Here is a 20,067-nt window from a genome sequence, read left to right as displayed (position 1 = left end):
TGGTGTAAAATTAGTTAACACTTGTGGATGACAATTTCATTTACGTACTTTCAAATTCAGAATATTTATGAACATTTACAAAAGACAATATTGTAAAAAGTAGCATCTAGTAACCTGAATACATTTATTCCTTTTTGAAAACAATACCACTGAAGGGCAATTAGAAATGCATTAAATATGAATGCAACTGACATATTTCATACATACCACTCTGTAACTGCCAAGCAATGAATGTATATGGCCCACATGTAATTATTGTTTCCATTAAAAATTTCTGTTTACCATACATAACTGTATTTTCTACCAAAACCAGTTCCATCATTCTTACTGAACTATTTCCTACCAGTTATTTAGGGCATATGCACAGTAAGCAAACATGTTACAACACAATAGGCCTAATGCTTATTAAACCATTTTCACATAACTGTAGCTTCACCTCAGTTCCTTCGCAGCTTCAGTACATCTACAAAATAAATAAACTACAAAGGGTCCACGTATCAAAAATAGGGTCATTTACAACACGAAACCACACTCTCACTACAAGTACACCGAAACCTCGGTAATCGATGAAAGTGCTCAGGGCTAAAAGTATAAGGTCTAAATTACAGAATTTTGAATTATCTCATTTTTGGTATTTGGTGAAAGTACATACATAATGGTCCAATATAAACACTGATCTATGAGTACAATATGCAAACACATTTATTTTATAATATATATCAATATATAATATAATTACATCACAAATAATATGCATGAACAATTTACATAACTCCCTATGTCTCTGCTACATCCATTAAAAGGCAAAGCATCAGCATGAAGCATGGTCTACCTAGAGTGAAATGGGCAGTAGGCTGTATTTGCTAGACATAAACTAGCAAAGTCCCTATTTACACAAGACTCTTCACAGGGCTCACAGCATGAAATAAGGTTGTATTAATATTCTGTGCATTTACAAATTCATTACATGGAGTTGTAGCAAATGCCACATTAGCCCAAATATGAGGTGCTGTGTCTTAGAAAAGAGTGGTGGGCCACCTTATTTTTGTGTCCTTAAGACTAAATATGATGATTATGAGGAGTTCTAATTGCTAATTTTTATATCTGTGAAAATACCTAGAATTATATTTAAGGCATTTAATTTAGAATGTATTACTTGTTAACAGGGGGGCACGCAGTAGCATAGTTGGTTGAAGCACTACGCTATAAACCGGAAGGTCACGGGTTCGATTCCCGATGAGGTCACTGGATTTAATTGACCTAATCCTTCCAGCCACATATGGCCCTGGGGGGTCTAACAGAAATGAATACCAGAAATCTGCCTAGGGGGTAAAGGATGATCAATGCATAAGGCTGACAATCTCACTGCCATCTGTGAACAGATTGTCAAGAAAATGTAAAAGCCTCGACATCTCACAACCCTATGAGCCTCCATGGCCTGTTACAGGAATAGCTTTACCTTACCTTTACCTCACTTCTTAATAACATAATTTTTAATTATTCTTACTTATAACCCTCAGAACTAAACCACACATTCAATATTGATGAAAAATCTTTCTTCCCCTTTATTTTCTCACTGAATAAATAGGGGGTCACTGTATATTCAGTCTTATATAGTGCTAGGCATCTTCTTTAGTTCACTAGCTGCTCCTGATAAGCACATACGGACAAAGTCAGTGAATTCCTTCCATGTCAACTCAGTTCAGATTAAATCCTTCCACTGTATCTGGCTCCACTTGGATAGATTTGCATGCACATAAGACAGTCAGCTCACCCAAGACTTGTTCAGCTCACAGACTATGAGTTCTGTGAAAAGTCTCATGTAACAGTGACTTAGAGATGAGAATGTGTTGCCAATGCCAACTGTTTAGGTTCAGCCTCTGGCCTCATCAGATCATTTAAATATGTTCATAATAAAAGAAAGTTATCTTTGCTCCTTCTGTGATGTGAGAACACTGCAGTGTGAAACTCTTCCCAATGACAGAGCACTTTTGTCAGTTTGCTATACAGACAGCAGCAAAAAGTGTAGAAACAGAGCTCCTGTTAACACTGATTTACAGTTAAGCTACCTGCATCACATCTACAAGTAGTATGATCACAATGTAACATACAAATCATCTGAGATAAACAGTTTAGCTGGGTGGAAGAAAAAGGAAAATATTTCAACATCATAGACGTCTGGAAACTATGATGTCGTGCACAATGGCACAATGGCTTTCAGTACGCAGCCTGCCATCTCACTGTCCTCCAGGTGCTCTCTGGTCAGTTGTTTTATGTGATTCAGGAAATATTCCAGGAGTGTGCAGAGTACTTATAACAATGTGTATTGCATTTACACACGTATTTCAGAGTTTACATTAGACAACAATTTTGTATTCAAAATTTACTACTCACAGGATTTGAATAACTACTCTGAATTAGGCAGTATTTTGAATTAACCAATACAGTATTCTAAGGTGAATGTACTGTACTTGATTAAACACCACATCATGAAGATGTGCTGGAGGGTGGAGGTATAGCTCCACACACATTCTTAGCCTCAATACTATATGGAGGTGAATGGTCAGAGTGACACTACAAATAGTGTTTGTCCAGTATGATACTGAATGACTGAGGCATATTAAAATCAACAAGAACTAGGTGCAGTTTACGAGATATATTCTGGCTGGAGTGAACTTCCTATTCAGTACAGGTTAGAATTTTGAGGCCAATAAATATATTATACAGAAGAAATACAAGTATTCAGACAAACAGATTTGCCACATTTGTGAACAGAGCCATCTATTAAGAATCACACCCTAATTTCTGGGAACCAAAATGTACATTTTTACAGTATTAGGATAAATAAATTATCATTCTCTTAAAACAGCAAGAGGTGTCTTGACATATCTAAATCAACAAATATGTTTTTCTTGCTACTGTTTGTCACAATACCAGTTCAGCAAGATCCATCATTTGTTAGCCATCTAAAAACAAATCTACATCCAAGCTTATAAATCAGTTTCATTAACTTTCACTCATAAACATGGAAACATAAACATTCAAAATTTGGAATCTCTGTTGTCTCATTATTAGTTTCAACATTCAATATTATATACAATGATTTCCTTTTAAAAAAGATCAAGACAGCATTCAGGAGATACTGCCTCACCTATGTTTGGGCAATGCATATTAAATCCTGCAATCTGTCTGCACTGCACTGCCCTGCCCCATCAGCTAGCCAAGGTACAGTGGTAGTGGAAGAACCTATTTAAAAATAAGGAAACAGATTAAGTACATTCATTTGCCAAATATCAAAGGTTTAACACAATTCATTACATCATGGTTATGTTGTCAATGCCTATGGTTTATTTCATATACTGTATGATCACAATAAAATTATCCAAACAATTTCTCATGTGGATCACCTATATCAAATTTTATCAAAATACTCTCAGTAATGTTATATTTTAGCGTCCTGTTGCACTGATTTAAGTCCATGATTTATTTTATCCGTCTTCTGCTGTATAATTTTAATATTTTAACACTTAACATTTATCAGTATATATGATAAATATATATTTTAGTTATTTTAGTATGTATAGACAAGGCATGCAATGAACTAGTTTGTCGTGGATTGGATCAGCACCTGAAGATGGCACATTTGTGCCGAAACATGTAGTGAGAGTGAGAAGAGGGGATAGATGAATGTATGCACTAGAAGACGGATAAAATAAATCATGGACTACTCTCAGTAGTTTCAAAGTACGAAGATGGACAGAAAGACACAGCTTTCCCATGATGCATTTATCTTAGCACTTCATGCAATGAACACACACCACTTGAAAACCTGAAGCATATTTAAGACAAAGAATGAGGCTATGTACTAGCTTTTGAACAATGTGGATGTGTGCACATTCCCTCCCTCAAAATTACAATAAGCAAAATCCAAGAGCCAAGAGGCCATCAAACAAACACAGCCATGGAAAGACTCCCCAAGCCTTTATTTTCTTCGCTTTTATTTCAAAATGAAGACAAATGTGTAACGTAAGTGATTTAATGATTTCTGGGAAAAAGACATCTGGCAATTGTGCCATATATCAAATCTTGTGTATCCACAGATTACTGTATCACTATATGAACATTTGCAAAGCTGTAATCATTACAACTGTATTACTATTATCACCATATCTGTACCCAATTTATCCAGTTCCATACTTCAGGAATGTATCTCAACATAACAAGAACAATAACATGAAGAAATCAGAATTAAAATTTAAATAAAATAAGATGACTCACAAGATAGTGGTTCAGTCAGGTACTGGAAGACATCAAGAACTGAAGAAAGAACTGGCAAGAAACTAAGAAGGAAAGACTGTCAGATAAAAGAAGAGGTTGGAGACTTTTTGTCCATCAACCCATACAGGTACTAAAACAGAAATAATGCTAGAAGGAAAAGATAAAACACTGATGCTAATATTAAACAAAATGTAATAGGTATTATCCACTTTATTTCTAATTAAAAGTGTTTACAGTAATTTTGACCATTATATAAAATTCTAACAAATCATGTTGGTACACCAAGTGGCAGGAAAATATTCCTGGACTCTACTTTTCTTCATTCTTGCAAACTGCTAGCCAAGAAAATTTTAAATCAATATCAGGTATATGAAATAAAAACTACATGATGAGGAAATGCAGTGTTTCTGGGGTCACTGTTGTTGTAGACACAAAGAACAATTACTAGCAATATGAAGAAATGGGAAGTTTTGTTTGTGCTGCAAAATGAAATCATGGATTTCATCAGACTAGAAATAAAATTATTCTTGCTTATAACTTTCCAATGGAAACAATCATCATATATATAAAAGGTTATTTCATAGCTGTACAAATATTGCATACTATACATTGTGACACGTCCTTACACAGCATAGATTTGATGGTGCTGCTTCATCTTCTGCCTTCAGTGTTTCCACCTTTACTTCAGTCATAAACTGTGATTTTGAAATTCACTGTCCATGTTCATTAAATGATGAGTACTCATTGCACATTCTCCATTGTATGTATTACATCTACATTCATCATGACCAGACTGGACCACCCTGTTGGTCATTCATAATATGGAGAACTTAGTTCTAATAACTTACCACAGTACCAAGTATGGTAAAAAACCCACATCAGATGGTTTAAAATCGTCTTGGGCCACCACCATATCCACCTGTATATAAATAATAAAAAAAGCACTTCAGTTTTGCAGACGAGAAACAGAATTCAAATAGGTAATACAGTTACAAGTACTTGCCTGGCATGAAATTCGCTCAAATTTTAAACTTCCAAATTTGCAGACAGAATTAGCTTCCCTTGTATTTTATGAAATAAAAAACAGCTTAGGGATACACACACACATATAAACGAATAGACAAGTCTCTAATACATAAAAAAATAAACAAACAAACCTGAATATGGACCTGGTCTTCCACCACCAACTCCAAAACTACCCCTAACAGGTCCACCTCCATAATTCTGCTGGTAACATCCACCACCAAAATCATCATCACCCCAGAATCCCCCTCCATCTCCACAGGGATAATCAGGGCCCCAGTAACCACCTCCTGGACCATCTGGACCGCCATAGTAGTCATTCCATGGGTCAGCTGTAACAGGCATAAGAATGTTAATACACAGGGGGTAAAACAGGTAAAGGTAAAGTTATCCCTGTGCTTAATTCATTAAATACTATGTCATGAAAATATTTAGAGAAGTGGAGGTACAGGTCCACAATTCTTGACTTCAGCATTAGATGGATGTGAGTGGTCAGCCATGATAGCAGAACAAGTAAGGTGGTCATTGCTAGGCAGTAGCACAGTAAATGCATTTGTGCAGCAATAGACACTGATACAACAACAGAGGACACAGTGTCTTCTATGTGTCCGTTGCAAGGCAATGACAGTCTGAACGTCGGCAACAAATCAGCACATAATAGAGGAACTACTGGAAGTGGTGATTTCTATGTGGTCCATGCCAAGGATATATAACGAGGATCAGCAGCAGATGAATCAGAAAATTTAAATCAAACACCTAGAAGTAGCTGTCAGACAGCAGAATAAAATCATGAGTCTCATGGGACTCGGAAGCAAGAATCACTGTGCTGGCAATAGCCAGCAGCAAATTAGCAGCTGGTCAGTAGTTCAGTGTGAGTCGTGAGATTAAAATATGGTCATGAGTCCCACAGGACTTGCAACCCAGAATGACTGTGCCGGTGAGGGTAGCAGCAAACTATCAGCCAGCCAGCCAGCTGTTCAGTGAGTGATATGCTGCATGACACCCAGAGACACGAGACAGTAAAATATGATCATGAGTCATGCAAGATCCAGAACCAAAAATGACTGTGATGCTAAGGGCCAGCAGTAGTTACCTGTCCGCTGTCAGCAGTCACTACCTAGTTAGTTAGTTATTTAGAGAGGGTGGGTTTCCCCATGCACCGCGACCAGTTTGATCTATTGTGCTTCCCTCTATGATATTCTACCAGTCTCTTTACCCTACCGATAAATGGTGCGTACCATCAGTCCCGCCGAGCAAGCGAGTTCGGCCACTTGCTTAGCGGTGTCTATAATGCTTCCCCCATCTATCAGAGGCCTTAGAGACTATTGTTGGGCAGGAAACGTCCTGGAATTTGGCTGTGATCCCCTTTGGGCATATGAGGTTCTTTTACGTGCCATAAAGTTATGACATGGGACACACAGCTTAAAGTCCCTCCCGGAGGACTTGTTCCCTGAATTCTTCCACCCTTAAAAATTTGACAACCTCCGCCGGGCATTTGAACCCGCGTACTACGAATCATGAGGTGAGAACGTTACCTCTAGACTACGGAGGCCGCTAGCCACTACCTAGGAATGACTAGTGACAACAGAATAACAAACACAGTATTCTATGTCTAGCATATGTAAATTAGTGAAACTCTTATAATCATATGTAGTTATAAGTTATACGCATTCAATAGCTAAATCCAATTATCACTCCAAACCCCCTGTCTAGTTATTAACATGTGACAATACAATTTTAGTACATAAAAGCCAAGCCTTGTCCACCTCATATAACATCTTTTGTTTCAATGCACCCAGCAGTAACAATGCTCTTAGTATTTAAACTGTATCTGCCAATGGGCTTCATCTTAGGTTCATATTATTACTGAAATACTTATACATTCAAATCATCTTTTCATTAACTAAGTTATTCCCAATTTTATACTTCTTCTAATCAAAGCTATAAAGCACATTTTAAACTGCTATTAACATGTAATGCTGAAACACGGACTCTTAAAAGAGGAGTAAGAGCAAAGCCCAAGCAACAGGCATAAGAATTTTAAGAAGTCCTAAAGGCAAAATAAGAAGGGAAAGAATTAGAAATGAGATTCTTAGACAAGTTGGAATTCAAAATTTATTAATAGAGTTATAAGAGAAACAATTACAATTGTTTGGCCAGGTAAAAAAAAATGAACAAGGATACTAAGCAGGGAATCAGAATTAAAATTAAAAGGAAAGAGATCTGTTGGATGACTAGAATATGACAGTTCAGCCAGGTACTGGGAGACACCAAGCAGAGAGGCAAGAACTGGCAAAAAAACTGAGAGGAAGAACTGTGGGAAGAAAAAAGAGACAGGAACTTTTCATCAATCAACCTGCATAAAAAGGAAACAATATCAGAAAAACATTTCTTATAAATATTGTTGTAATCATAATCATGATCAACAACAACAAAGATGAAGAAGCAGCATCTCAGTCTCTTACATCCCATCATCCACAATTAAAGCTCCTCTATACCTATCACACATGAAATCATACATTCTATGAGCAATGATATACATAGCTGTATAGCCTAGTTCAAACAGAGAGTACAGCATATTATAATAACACTAAAAAATGAATATATTGCAAAATTATGGCAGTATAGTTTAACGAGAGAACACATCCACTGTCAGGCAATGGCACAGACACACTTGTAGCCGTAGGTTATGTGAAAGATGGTTGTCAGCCTGTAACAATGTGAGTAGAAGAGGACGTTGTTGGAATTGATTACCAAACAATGGCTAGTGAAGACTGAGAAGACACTTAGTGTCTACTGTAGAGAGTAGAGAGCGTAAAATAGTGAGAGCACTGTTATTATTTGTAGTTATGATTTATAAGAGTTTAATAAATCCAATTACCAATCCAAACTCTGTGTCTAGTCACCAAATACATGACAATATACATATAAACTTCCTATTTATAATGTTAATAGTTAAAATGTGTGCAGATGTATCAGCATGTTAACACATTTAATGCTGACACAAAACATATCTGTTGTACAGAAAAATTACTCTTCATTGTACGATTGAGGCTTCAAGACAATGAATGCAAATTATATATCAAAACCGAAACAAAAGAACTGTCTGAACCATTCACACCTGAATCAATTCATTCAGCTTCCCACCAGTGACAGAATATTAATAATAATAATAATAATAATGGTGGTGGTGGTAGTAGTAGTAGAAGAAAATGTCCATAATTTGCTCAGGGAATATCCTATACAAGGGATATCAACATCTACAATGTCAGTATTGTGTTTACCTTCAAATCCACCGCCATAATCCCCTCTTCCATTCCAGCTGCCACCACCTCCTCCTCGACGCTTCTTAGCTGGTGGTAACTGTGACTTGCGTAATGCCTTTTTACAGTCAATTTCTTTCCCTTTTATCACATGAGGTTTCTGCACTAGAGAACAAAATGTAGGTAAGTCCTGTACACTAAAATAGCATGTATCTATTTAATCATCTACTGTTCATTTGAAAGTTTCAAAAACTGATAACAAATTAAAAAATAAATCATGAATGGTATGAAAAAGAATCACATTAGAGAAAAGTAAAGGTATCCCTGTAACAGGCCATGGAGCCCCATAGGGTTGTGAGATGCTGAGGGTCCACATTTTCTAGACAATCAACTCATAGATGGTGGGGAGGTTGTTGGCCTTAAGCGCCAGCCACCCTTTAGCCCCAGGAAGCTTCCTGGTACTCATTTATGATAGGGGCTGAATGAACCGCAGGGCCATAGTGCGGCTGGAAGAATAAGATAAAATGAAAAATCCAATTACCTCATCGAGAATCGAACTTGTGACCTTTGGGATTGTAGCATAGTGCCTCAACCAACTACGCTACCTTGTGCCCTGAAGACATCACATATACATTTGGATATTTAGCAGAGAAGCCTGTCACTCTTGCATTCTTCCATTCATAAGATATGAAACCAACATATACATTTAATGGAATAACTAGCAGTATTGGTGAAGGTAGAGGCTTTACAGAACATTAAAGAACACAGTTCAATTGCATTCTCCAATAAAGGAAGCAATGATCACTTGTAAGCATATTAGCAGACTGAATGACACCATTCTCTGCACAATTTCAAACACCTGGTTAGATTGACTCTTGCATCATATGCGAGACTTTAAGTCAAAGAAAACTGATGATTATTTGTACTAAAATAAAAGAATATGAGTTCATTTCTATTCTAACATGTACAAAAGCTCCACCTGGCCAATTTCTTAAAAAGGTTTCCTTACTTCCCTTACTATATACTATGAAATGTTAAATGAACTATGACAGATGATACCACCAGCAAAATAAGGACTGACACATCAAAACACATAATGCCCAATTAAAATTAATAGCAGGCTGAAAATAACTCCCATTAAAAAGAAAAAGGCATACTTACAACATATTTTGTCCACAGCATCATAGTCCTTAAACTCAACAAATCCAAAACCTCTTTTAACGCCTGTCTCTTTATCTCTGCTAATGCTGCATGACACAATGCGACCATACTTCTGGAAATATAATCTAAGATCATCCTCTTCCATATCTGACTTCAAGCCACCAATAAACAGCTTCTTCACAGTTGCACTTGCCTCTGGACGTCGACTATCCTGTACAAATTACAGAGTAATTTGTACAGAGTAAGAAAAGGTAAAAGGTAAAGTTGTCCCTGTGCTTAACTAATTAAGCACTATGCCATGAAGACGTATGGGGGAGTGGATGCATAGATCCACATTTTCTTGACCTTGGCACTAGCTGGAGGTGAATGGTCAGCTTCACACCCCAGTACCCATTGTATAGGAGGTTGGGTGAACTCAGAGTTAGTCTGGACAATATGGAGAAGTGAAAATTTTTGACCCTACCAGGAATCAAACTCCGACCTCTTTGTCACCCAGCCCACAGTCAGTCACTATACCGATTATGCCATCCCAGACAGAGTAAGAAATACAGAGACAAATTCAAATTTTACACCCTTAGACTATTCATTTTTTTCAGTCACAAACTGAGCATCTGTCAGGAGAAAAAGATGTATCATGAAGCAATATGGCTCAAATTATAACATTAGGGCATTGTATGCAGTATCATACAGGGTGTTTCACGACTTTAGGGCATAACTGTAGGAGGTGATTTCCTAGGTCTTTGTGATCAAAAAAGTTCATATAAACATGTGTCCGATTTTGGACGGTTATGGAGTTATGACCGTTTTAAACTTGGAATAGAAGGTAACGATTACTGACAACAAACGGAACAAAATAATAAACCAGCATAATACATGATACATTTGAAGTATGAATGTAAAGTTAACTTCGTGAAATTACTTTCAATTTGAATTTACTGGTGCTTAAAGCTGATTTTCGAAAATGCCACCTTCGGCCGCAACACAGGCTGCTGCTCGGTTGTGAACTGTGCCGGACATACCAACCCACCACACCTTAGGTAAAGTGTCGAGATAACAAGAACACTCTGTCTGTAGCTGGCTAAAAATAGCGACCTGCCAGATGATAGAGGCGGTTCACACGAGGGCGTGTATGGGAATGAAAAAAACGGTCATAACTCCGTAACCGTCCAAAATCGGATACATGTTTATATGAACTTTTTTGATCACAAAGACCTAGGAAATCACCTTCTGCAGAGGACCTAATTTTGAATTACATGTGACCAAAAGATTTAGAGAAATCCCAAAACATGCAAATATTTTCGCTAACTAGATGATGAATGCCAGTATATTTTGTGCACTATCACTTATACAAAGAACTATGTTTCTTATATTACCAAAAATTGCAGCAAATGTTACTGTAATTACATAGTGTGTAACTTTACTTGTTCCATAGTCAAAGTCCATGAAGACTATGGACAGCAACACTACATGGAATAAGGAAAATACTTTATATAATGTTAATCATCTACTGACCTTCACGATGAATAATTTCTCTTGAAGAAAGGGTCATACTCTACTATTCTTATGAGCAAATGAACTGACAGAAACAAACAGAAATCACTTCCAACAAAATCACTACTTGGTGACCGTGCGTAGGTGTTAGATGAGGTAAAAAAGAGGGAGACAATTTACAGTTTTTCCACTTGCAGAGTGGGATATGACAGGTAGTACAGACTCAACAGGTTTCATTTCCAACCTGGGAGCAAATAAATCTCCTTACCCTTTGAGGAACAGCTCTCTTTGGTTCCACAAGCCTCCCATCCACCTTGTGTGGCCGAGCGGCCTGTGCATCATCTACCATGTGTGAACGAGAATATGTAATAAAGCCAAATCCTCGTGATCTACAAACAGAAAATGGACACATATCAATGAAAAGCACCAAACGACAATAACCCATTACAACAATGAGCCTGTTTATTACAAAGAACCACTGCAATACATTTAAAATACAATTAATGTACTGTATAGCAAAGGTAGGTTAGTAAATACTTTTAAGCCATCAGAGGACATCCCCTGACAATTAACCAAACCCACTTTAAATGGAGAATAAATAATAACAATATTAATTATGACTAATGCAGCCATTGGGTTCTTCCCTTTCAGTCTTAGTCTAGTCTATCTTGATTTAAAAGCGAATCTTCGTGAAATACAAAACGTTGGTCTCCATACATGCCAACTTGTAAATTAAACACATGTCACCACTTACAGGCTTAGGATGAAAATTTAAGGAATGCTGGCAGAACCCACAGCCAGAGTTGGAACAGGTAATGTTTTGTTTGATAAAAAGATGAATTTTTATCAATTTCTGTCATTAATGTTATACTTCCATTCCTCAGTAAAAGTCCTAGAGTGGAATTAGGGTGAAGATCCAACTCTAGGATTTTTACAAAGGAAAGAAATGAACATACAACAGAACAAGATGAATGTGTATGCAGTTCCCTTATGAGACTGTGGATGAAAAGATTTTATTCAAAAGCTAGTAAACTTAATGTGTATTTCTGACACCCTGATAAAACTGCACTGCAATTTAAGTATTGAGGTTTCTGTGTATTAACATAAAAACAGAAGCTGATAAGAGTAGATCTATGAAGCAAACAAAACCTTGTTTAAAATTAAGCTTGATATATTACATTTTTGCACTCCCTCCAATTGGATGTAGTGTGCTTGTTCCAACTCTGATCATAGGTGCTGCCAACATTCCTTAAATTTCTTTTAAATGAAGCATACTTATTTGTTTTTGGATCCTTCATGACAGCAACATCTACAATTTCTCCCCATTTTTCAAAATATGCCTTCAGTGATTCATTTGTGGTTTCATAATTGAGTCCACCGATAAATAACTTTCTAAAATGCTCCGGTTCTTCAGGTTCTTTCTTTTCTTCTCCTTCCTGGGGGAAAGAAAAAAGAGGGCATCATATAATTCTCAACAATGTGTGTATTTCAAAGTTACTTAAACAATTCAAAGGTCCAAGAACAAATGAATATAACATGATAAGAATGATAAGACTTACAGAGTAGAGTTGGAGAATAATTGCCAGTGAGCCTGCCTTACTGGGCAAATAAAATATTCATGCTGGCATCTAAAACATTAACTACCATGTGAGCCTGAACACAAGGAGAGTTTTTTCAAACAGTAAATTTAGAAAAGAAGGGTCATCTTATTTTCAGGTCCTTGAGATAAAAAAAAACGAACTCCATGGCCTGTAGTTCACAAGCAAACTATACTGACCGAGTGACTGCCACTTGTTGGTGAACTTAGTGCCAATTTTTTTGGTCCCTGAGAANCAGAATTAAATGTCACTTTTCAAAGAAGTTCATTATGACAGAAAATTTTCATATTTCAATACTGAGTCTTGTAAAATGAACATCCAGTATTCTGCAGGTGAAAAGCACATTTTGTGGTCTGAAGGAGATTCTTTCTAGAATTTTATACTGAATATGGCATGTTACTTTCACACTGTAAATCACATTTACATACTAAAGCCAATGTGCAAGTGGTTTAGATGTTGATAATAATTTTCTGACCTTCAAGTGCTTCACTGCACTCAAGTTGCACATTACAGTGCACAGGTCTTCCTGTCAAGTTACAGAAGCCTGTCACTTACTGGCTAGGGGCCAGCAACAGCCCACCTTCAGCAAAGCACTATCAGTTAATACCAGTACAAATCTTAAACCACTCCATAAAAGCAATAAAAGTGTATTACCTAGCTTATAAGTGGAGCTGGACTTGCTGTCATACACTCCTGATATGGTTTAAAGAGGTTGACTTTGAAGCAAAGAAATTCTTCATGTTTAATTTTTAAACTTTCGCTTTGTATGGTCAAGGTTTAAGCAATTTTGTCTCTTTTGCTGTTGTATTTAACCTTTAATGTCTAAAGTGCACCAATCGGTACACTGAAGAGTATGGTTGTCATTGCTAAAGTACCCTAATTTGTACATTGGGGCATTTAAATGCTGCCAGTGGAACTGCGTGCACATGCCACTATCAGAAGCGCATGTACAATCCTAAATATTTATTTTTAAATACAGTAAAATTCAATGTACATACATTTTTTGTTATTTGCCTGATGTATATACAGGCTTCAACCCTGTGTCCAGTAACTGAATCTCTCCTTTGCATAATACTCTTTGAAGCACCCGTGAAAGAACAGTCCCATATCACATATCTTGCATTTTTGCTGACTTTCAATTTCATAATCTTCCAAACAACGTTTCATTGACATCGTATGGTGAAATCAAAGTACGATGTTCAAATTCACTATGAACTCATAGAAAACTGAATGCACTCTGTATCTCAGCTATGATGCAAGTTTGGTTGTGACCATAGAAAGGTCACAACCAAATATTCTCTTGCAGCTACAATGGAAGGACCTGGCAATGAAGTAGGGAACAAAGAATTTTTCCTCTAGCCTTTCTTGAATTGTCATGCTTTCACTTTTCTGTCATTTAGCCAAAAGACTCGAATATCTGAAGAGTGTAACAAATATGTGAAACTGGCCAGTAGAGAACCAAATGATTTTAGCACTTCCAACTCTTTTATGGCATCAGAAAATGCAAAAATATGTCAAGTGTTACAAGCATGTAAAGTAAGTAAGTAAAGTAAAGGTATCCCTGCAACAGGCCATGGAGGACCAGAGGGTTGTGAGATGCTGAGGTTCCCACATTTTCTAGACAATCGGCTCATAGATGGCGGCAAGGTTGTCAGCCCTATGCGCTGGCCGCCCTTTACCCCCAAGAATATTTAAAGAATATTCCTGGTACTCATTTCTGCTAGAGGCTGAGTCGACCCCAGGGCCATAGTGCAGGTGGAAGGATTAGGACAATTGAAAAAAATCCAATGACCTAATTGGGACTTGAAACTGCGACCTTCCGGCTTGTATGATTTTATAATGCAGAACTACTGTAAGAAAAAGCAGGAAATCATTTTTGCAGTACGCATAAAAAATTAAAACTAGAGCATAACTTTTTTCACACGGACATATTGGGGTTTTGGACTTTATCCATCGTCCTGGTTTTTAAGATAACTAAGAAAAAACACGACGTTTCGGAAACTGGATCCATTTCCATCCTCAGGTGAGGTAAAAACACCTATTCTGTTGGGTCCCTTAGAAAGAGCTAGCCTCATAAGTTTACATAACTTTTTTGTCTAAACATTTTCAAATCTTATGTTAGAATATGTGACACTAGGTTCTTTGCAAAGTTAATTCCACTCATTTGTCATAAATACTGTATTAGATACAGCATTTCAAAATACAATGCAAGTGTCCTAACATGAACATACATTTAAACTCATAGCAGCAATGGGCATTTAAATGCGCAACAGAAGTGGGTACTTAAAATACTCCAGCCAGCTCAAGCTATCACCATTTCAAAAGTCTGGCCTTTAAAGGTTAAACAATGCCTGTTCTCTTACTGATATCTCAGTGACTGTCCTGGTGAATAAAAAAAAAGAAAAAAAAAAAAGTAAAGCTATCCCTGTACCAGACCGTAATGGCCCATAGAGTTGTGAGACGTTGAGGGTCCCACATTATCTAGACAATCAGCTCAAAGATGGTGGTAAGGTTGTCAGCCTTACGTGCTGGCTGTGCGTTACTCTCCAGAAAAATTATTTAATTAATTCCTGATACTCATTTCTGTTAGAGGCTGAGTTGACCCCAGGGCCATAGTGCGGCTGGAAGGATTAAGTCAACTGAAAAAATCCAATGACCTCATCGGGATTTGAACCCGCGACCTTCTGGCTTGTAGCGAGTATGTTAGCCTAATCTCTAACTTGTGCACTCATGCAAACAACATTTTCAATGGGCTTCTTATACAATAGTGATACATTTTTTAATATCTGCTGTGTTTGGAACTGTGTCCTTAAGAAGTTAACAGTAAAATTTCCCTTGACTCCTTTTAACAGAACTACATTTTACATACAGGTAAGAAAAAGGGGGCACGTGGTAGTGTATTTGGTTGAAGCACTATACTACAAGCTGGAAGGTCAGAGGTTCAAATCCCGATGAGGTCACTGATTTCTTAAATTGACCTAATCCTTCCAGCCGCACTATGCCTCTAGGGTAGACTCAGCCTCTAAAAGAAATGAGTACCAGGAATCTTCCTGGGGGGAAAAGGGCGGCTGGCACATAAGGCTGACAACCTTACTGCCATTTAAGAGCCTACTGTCTAGAAAATGTGGCAGCCTTGACCTCTCACACCCCTATGGGCCTTCATGGCCTGTTACAGGGACAGCTTTACCTTTTTACATTTTATATAAAATTCACAGAAAAACACATACTGTTCAACAGAATATTTAACCATATCTGCTTACAATGATGCCCAATTCTGGTATCCCAAAAACTGTTAAACACTATTACAGCCTTACCCACCCACAATGATAACCACTACTTAACATGGTGGACACTATTCACTCCTTGTTCATTATGAGACAAAACCAAAATCGAACCATTTCTCCAGCATCTACTGACTGTACTTAGCCAAAGGTAGGCAGTCACTGGCTGGCAGTGAAGTGTGGCTCTCCTGGAAGGCTCATTGTACTTTGCTTTCAACATTACAAATATGCAGCATTATACATGAAATGTATTTATGTGAAAACATGTTTACAGTAAGAATTTTCTAAAAAATTAAAGTTGCTACAGCTGAATAACAGAGTAGGTGGAGAGAGAGAAGATACTTAAATGATATAATAGTGGCAAAAAGAAACACATTCCAGTAACAAATGTGAATCATGGCCTACAAAATTATATGTATTAATCTGAGCTAAAATGAGTAATCATTTCTATTATGTTGTACTTTAGCATCCTGTTGCACTAGTATTGTTGTCTTTTGCACATATGCATAACCACTGTCTTAAATGTAACAATTATGTTAAAAGAGATATGACAAATGGAAATAAGTTTTGCATTTACGATTGTGCTGACACATATGTACAAAAGGCAACATGTCTATTATTCCTGTACCACGGAATTATATACAAATGTATAAGGGGCAGTCAAATGAAAACAGGTCACCATGCATAACTCACGTGGCGCGCAAGATGGTAACACTGGAATTTGCTTACAGTATGAACATCTAGTGGGGACTCGGGAAAGCACAGTGACAACATGCCCTTGCATACTAGTCGTCTGTTTATTGTGCTGGAAGTAAAGTTAGAGCTACGTGTGGTCATCCAACATCAGTAATGGAGGTGGGTAAAGAAGAACAGCGAAGTGTAGTGCCCTTTTGACTGTTGAAGGAGTAGGAGGAATAGAAATTTATCGTCGCAGGTCTGTTGTTTATGGCGAACACAGCACGTCACGTCCGCATGTGCTGGTGTGGCACAAGAGATTCCAAGAGGGACGTGTGTCACTGCAAGATGCTCATCCAGGACAGGCTCATTGTGTCATCACCCCTAATGTTATTGCTGTGTTGGATGGTCATATCTGGGCAAACTGACGGATCACTGTGGAAGAAATTAGTATTTTGATGGGAATAAGTCACGGTTCCATATACGCTATTGTGACAAAACACCTGCTGTACTGCAAAATCTGTGCACAGTGGGTTCCACATCAAATCACAGAGAAACAGAAGACTAAGAGAATGGCTGCATCACTGGGTCACTTGCAATGATACCATGAGGAAGAGTATGTTTTTCTGTCCCGTATTGCCACTGGGGACGAAACTTGATGCCACCATTTTGAACCCCAGAGCAAACAGCAGAGCCAACAGTGGAAACACAGGAATTCTCCCCCACTGAAGAAATCCAAAGCCGTACACACAAGTTCTGGTAAAGTGACGATGACCTTCTTTGACTGAAAAGGCCCTCTGCTTGTCGAATTTCTCGAGCATGGGGCCACAATCAGTGCACAGCGTTATGAAGAAACTTTGCAGAAACTGAGACGTGCCATAAAGTTAAAACGCCCTGGAATGCTATCGAACGGCATTATCCTTTGACATGATAATGTGCGCCCCCACACTGCCAACTCTGTGAGGAATATGGTACAGAGATTTGGTTGGCAAGTGCTTCAACATCCACCCTACAGCCCAGATCTCTCCCCATGTGATTTTCACATTTCTGGAGACCCGAAGAGAGACATTCGTGGACATCAGTTTGCACTGGACGAAGACGTGTGTAGCTGGCTAAAGATGTGGTTCGTAGACAGCCCACAAGCTTTTTCAAGGATGGGATTGACCATCTTATCTCCCAGTGGGATAAATGTATTAACAGTTTTGGAGATTACTTTTGAGGTAAGAAATGTTCTTTAATATGTTTTGGCTTCTGATCTGTTTTCATTTAACTGCCCCTCATATAATACAGAAAGCCAAGATGTATACATGAATTGTATTTTGACCTTTCAGACAATATTCATATCCACATTTAATGTGACTCTTAAGATTATATCCAGAGCCATCCAAATACATAGCAATAAGCTGTAAATTAAATTAAATATTCACCTTATGCTGAAAATCTACGTGACAAAATTGTAACTATAATACAAGAGTAATTAATACGCTGTCACCACAACTTGAAATTACATATCTACTGTTATGGCAGCACGCACAAAAGACTCTACATCCCATTAAACTGATTTCATGAATTTGGCTCCTTTTTAGAAGGAAACAGTTGCTCAGCCACTCCTGAAACTCCAAGTATTTTATGGAACCAAAGTTTCATTATCATGTTCATAAAGGTCTACCATTGATCTCTATCCTGAGTTAGATGATTGAAGTCCATTTTCTATTAGAGACCAAACATAAACAAGCATGGAATTTTCTGCCATAAGAGCGTATAAATTGCTCAATTTACTATTTCTTTAATCTAGTCAACAGAAGGTCAAGACTTGAGAACCATATGATATTTCATTCATAATTAAAATGAATGAGTTTTACTTCAATCATGCTTGAGATCCTTTCCAACTTTGGTATGGCTCCTAACGAAATCATGAATCAATACAAAGCACAAATTACCTTAGCTCTTAAGTTCTGCTTCGTTAGTTATGCATTATATTTCCAATTTACTAACAGTTTCAATCCACTTCTTTTGCAAACTGTCCTCTTGGAAACGGGCTTACAAACAACACTATCGTTTTGTTGTGAAATAAGCATTAAGGCGGCAAAAGAATTCGCTAAAGTAAAATATATAATCGACCCTAGGCTTTAAGCTTAATCAGCTTTTGGAGAATAGTTTATCTCGGAAACAACTCTTTGGGCAGAAAAAACATAACCTAACATATTTGAATATAAACCACACAACTTTTGCAGCAAACCTTGGCCTTCTCCTGCTCGTTCTGCTGCTCAGACTCATCTTCCTTTTCCTTCTGTTGGTCCGCCTGTTCTTGTACTTTTATTTCTTCCGGGTCTTCCATTTCTTTCAGAAATGATGCATAAAATTCACTATAAGTTCCGCATAAATGCAAAACTTTACCTAAACAGACGCAACGCCTCCACGGCCCGCCACGGAACTTGATGTTGATTTGTCACTCCAAGGCATGCGCATTTGGAAACGGACGGGAACAGTTCCAATTTGGTGATCCGTGGAATAGAATTTTCACACGACCTAAACGACTTAAACCTGTAAGCGCCTGGAAGTGTGTAATCGCTAAGTAACTTCACGAGCTGAGACCTTGAGAAGCTGCCAGTTGTGCAGCTACTCAAGAATTTCCTGGCATTTAATGGAACCCGAAGGTTGGTTACTGTATTCACAAAAGAGCCCTCCACTGAGCCAGATCAGTTCAGTCTACACCACCCCATCTTATCTCTCAAAGTTCCATTTTAATAATATCCAGCCACCTACATCTTGGTCCTCCTAGTGTTCTGGTTCCTTCAGGCTTTTCCACCAATATCGTGCATGCATTCCACATTTCCCATTCGTGCTACATGCACTGCCCATTTCATTCTCCTTGACTTCATCATTCTAATTATACTTGGAGAAGAGTTCAAGTTCTGAAGCTCCTCATTATGCAGTTTTCCCAACCTCCTGTCATTTCCTCTCTCTTTGGTCCAAATATTCTCCTCAGCATCCTGTTCTCAAACACCCTCAGTCTGTGTTCCTCCATTAATGTATGAGACCAAGTTTCACACCCATTCAGAACCACAGGCAAAATTATAATTTTGTATATTCTAATTTTTATGTTTTTGGACATCAGACAAGAAGACTAAAGGTTCTGGACTGAATGGTAGCAAGAATTACCTGAATTCAATTCCTCTTGATTTCCTCATAAATCAAATTTTGATTTGAAGAAAGTCGTCTTCTGGGTTTAGGCGCCGTGTATTCTTCGTTTTGGCCGACGTTTCGGAGGATCGTATCGCCTCCATCTTCAGAGCA

At 37.7% G+C, this 20,067-nt stretch overlaps 1 protein-coding gene across 2 annotated transcripts; it reads right to left on the bottom strand.

The window, feature by feature from the left end:
- Positions 1-1,470: 1,470 nt before the first annotated feature.
- LOC111864720 (heterogeneous nuclear ribonucleoprotein A1, A2/B1 homolog) lies at positions 1,471-19,222 on the bottom strand. Of its 2 annotated transcripts, XM_023852201.2 has the most exons (8): positions 19,010-19,222; positions 12,492-12,652; positions 11,485-11,605; positions 9,726-9,936; positions 8,586-8,729; positions 5,436-5,633; positions 5,127-5,197; positions 1,471-3,246 (listed from the first exon to the last, which is right to left on the bottom strand). In XM_023852201.2, exons 1-7 carry the CDS (start codon positions 19,106-19,108, stop codon positions 5,166-5,168), a joined length of 966 nt encoding a protein of 321 aa, XP_023707969.1. In that variant the 5' UTR covers positions 19,109-19,222; the 3' UTR covers positions 1,471-3,246; positions 5,127-5,165. The 2 variants fall into 2 exon arrangements, with proteins under 2 accessions (XP_023707969.1, XP_023707968.1); XM_023852200.2 differs by lacking the exon at positions 1,471-3,246 and having other exon boundaries at positions 4,471-5,197.
- Between the last annotated feature and the right edge of the window lie 845 nt (positions 19,223-20,067).

Source organism: Cryptotermes secundus, unplaced genomic scaffold, assembly GCF_002891405.2.
Source record: "Cryptotermes secundus unplaced genomic scaffold, Csec_1.0 scaffold654, whole genome shotgun sequence".
In the NCBI taxonomy this organism is placed as follows: domain Eukaryota; kingdom Metazoa; phylum Arthropoda; class Insecta; order Blattodea; family Kalotermitidae; genus Cryptotermes; species Cryptotermes secundus.
This window is presented reverse-complemented; position numbering and strand designations above follow the sequence as displayed.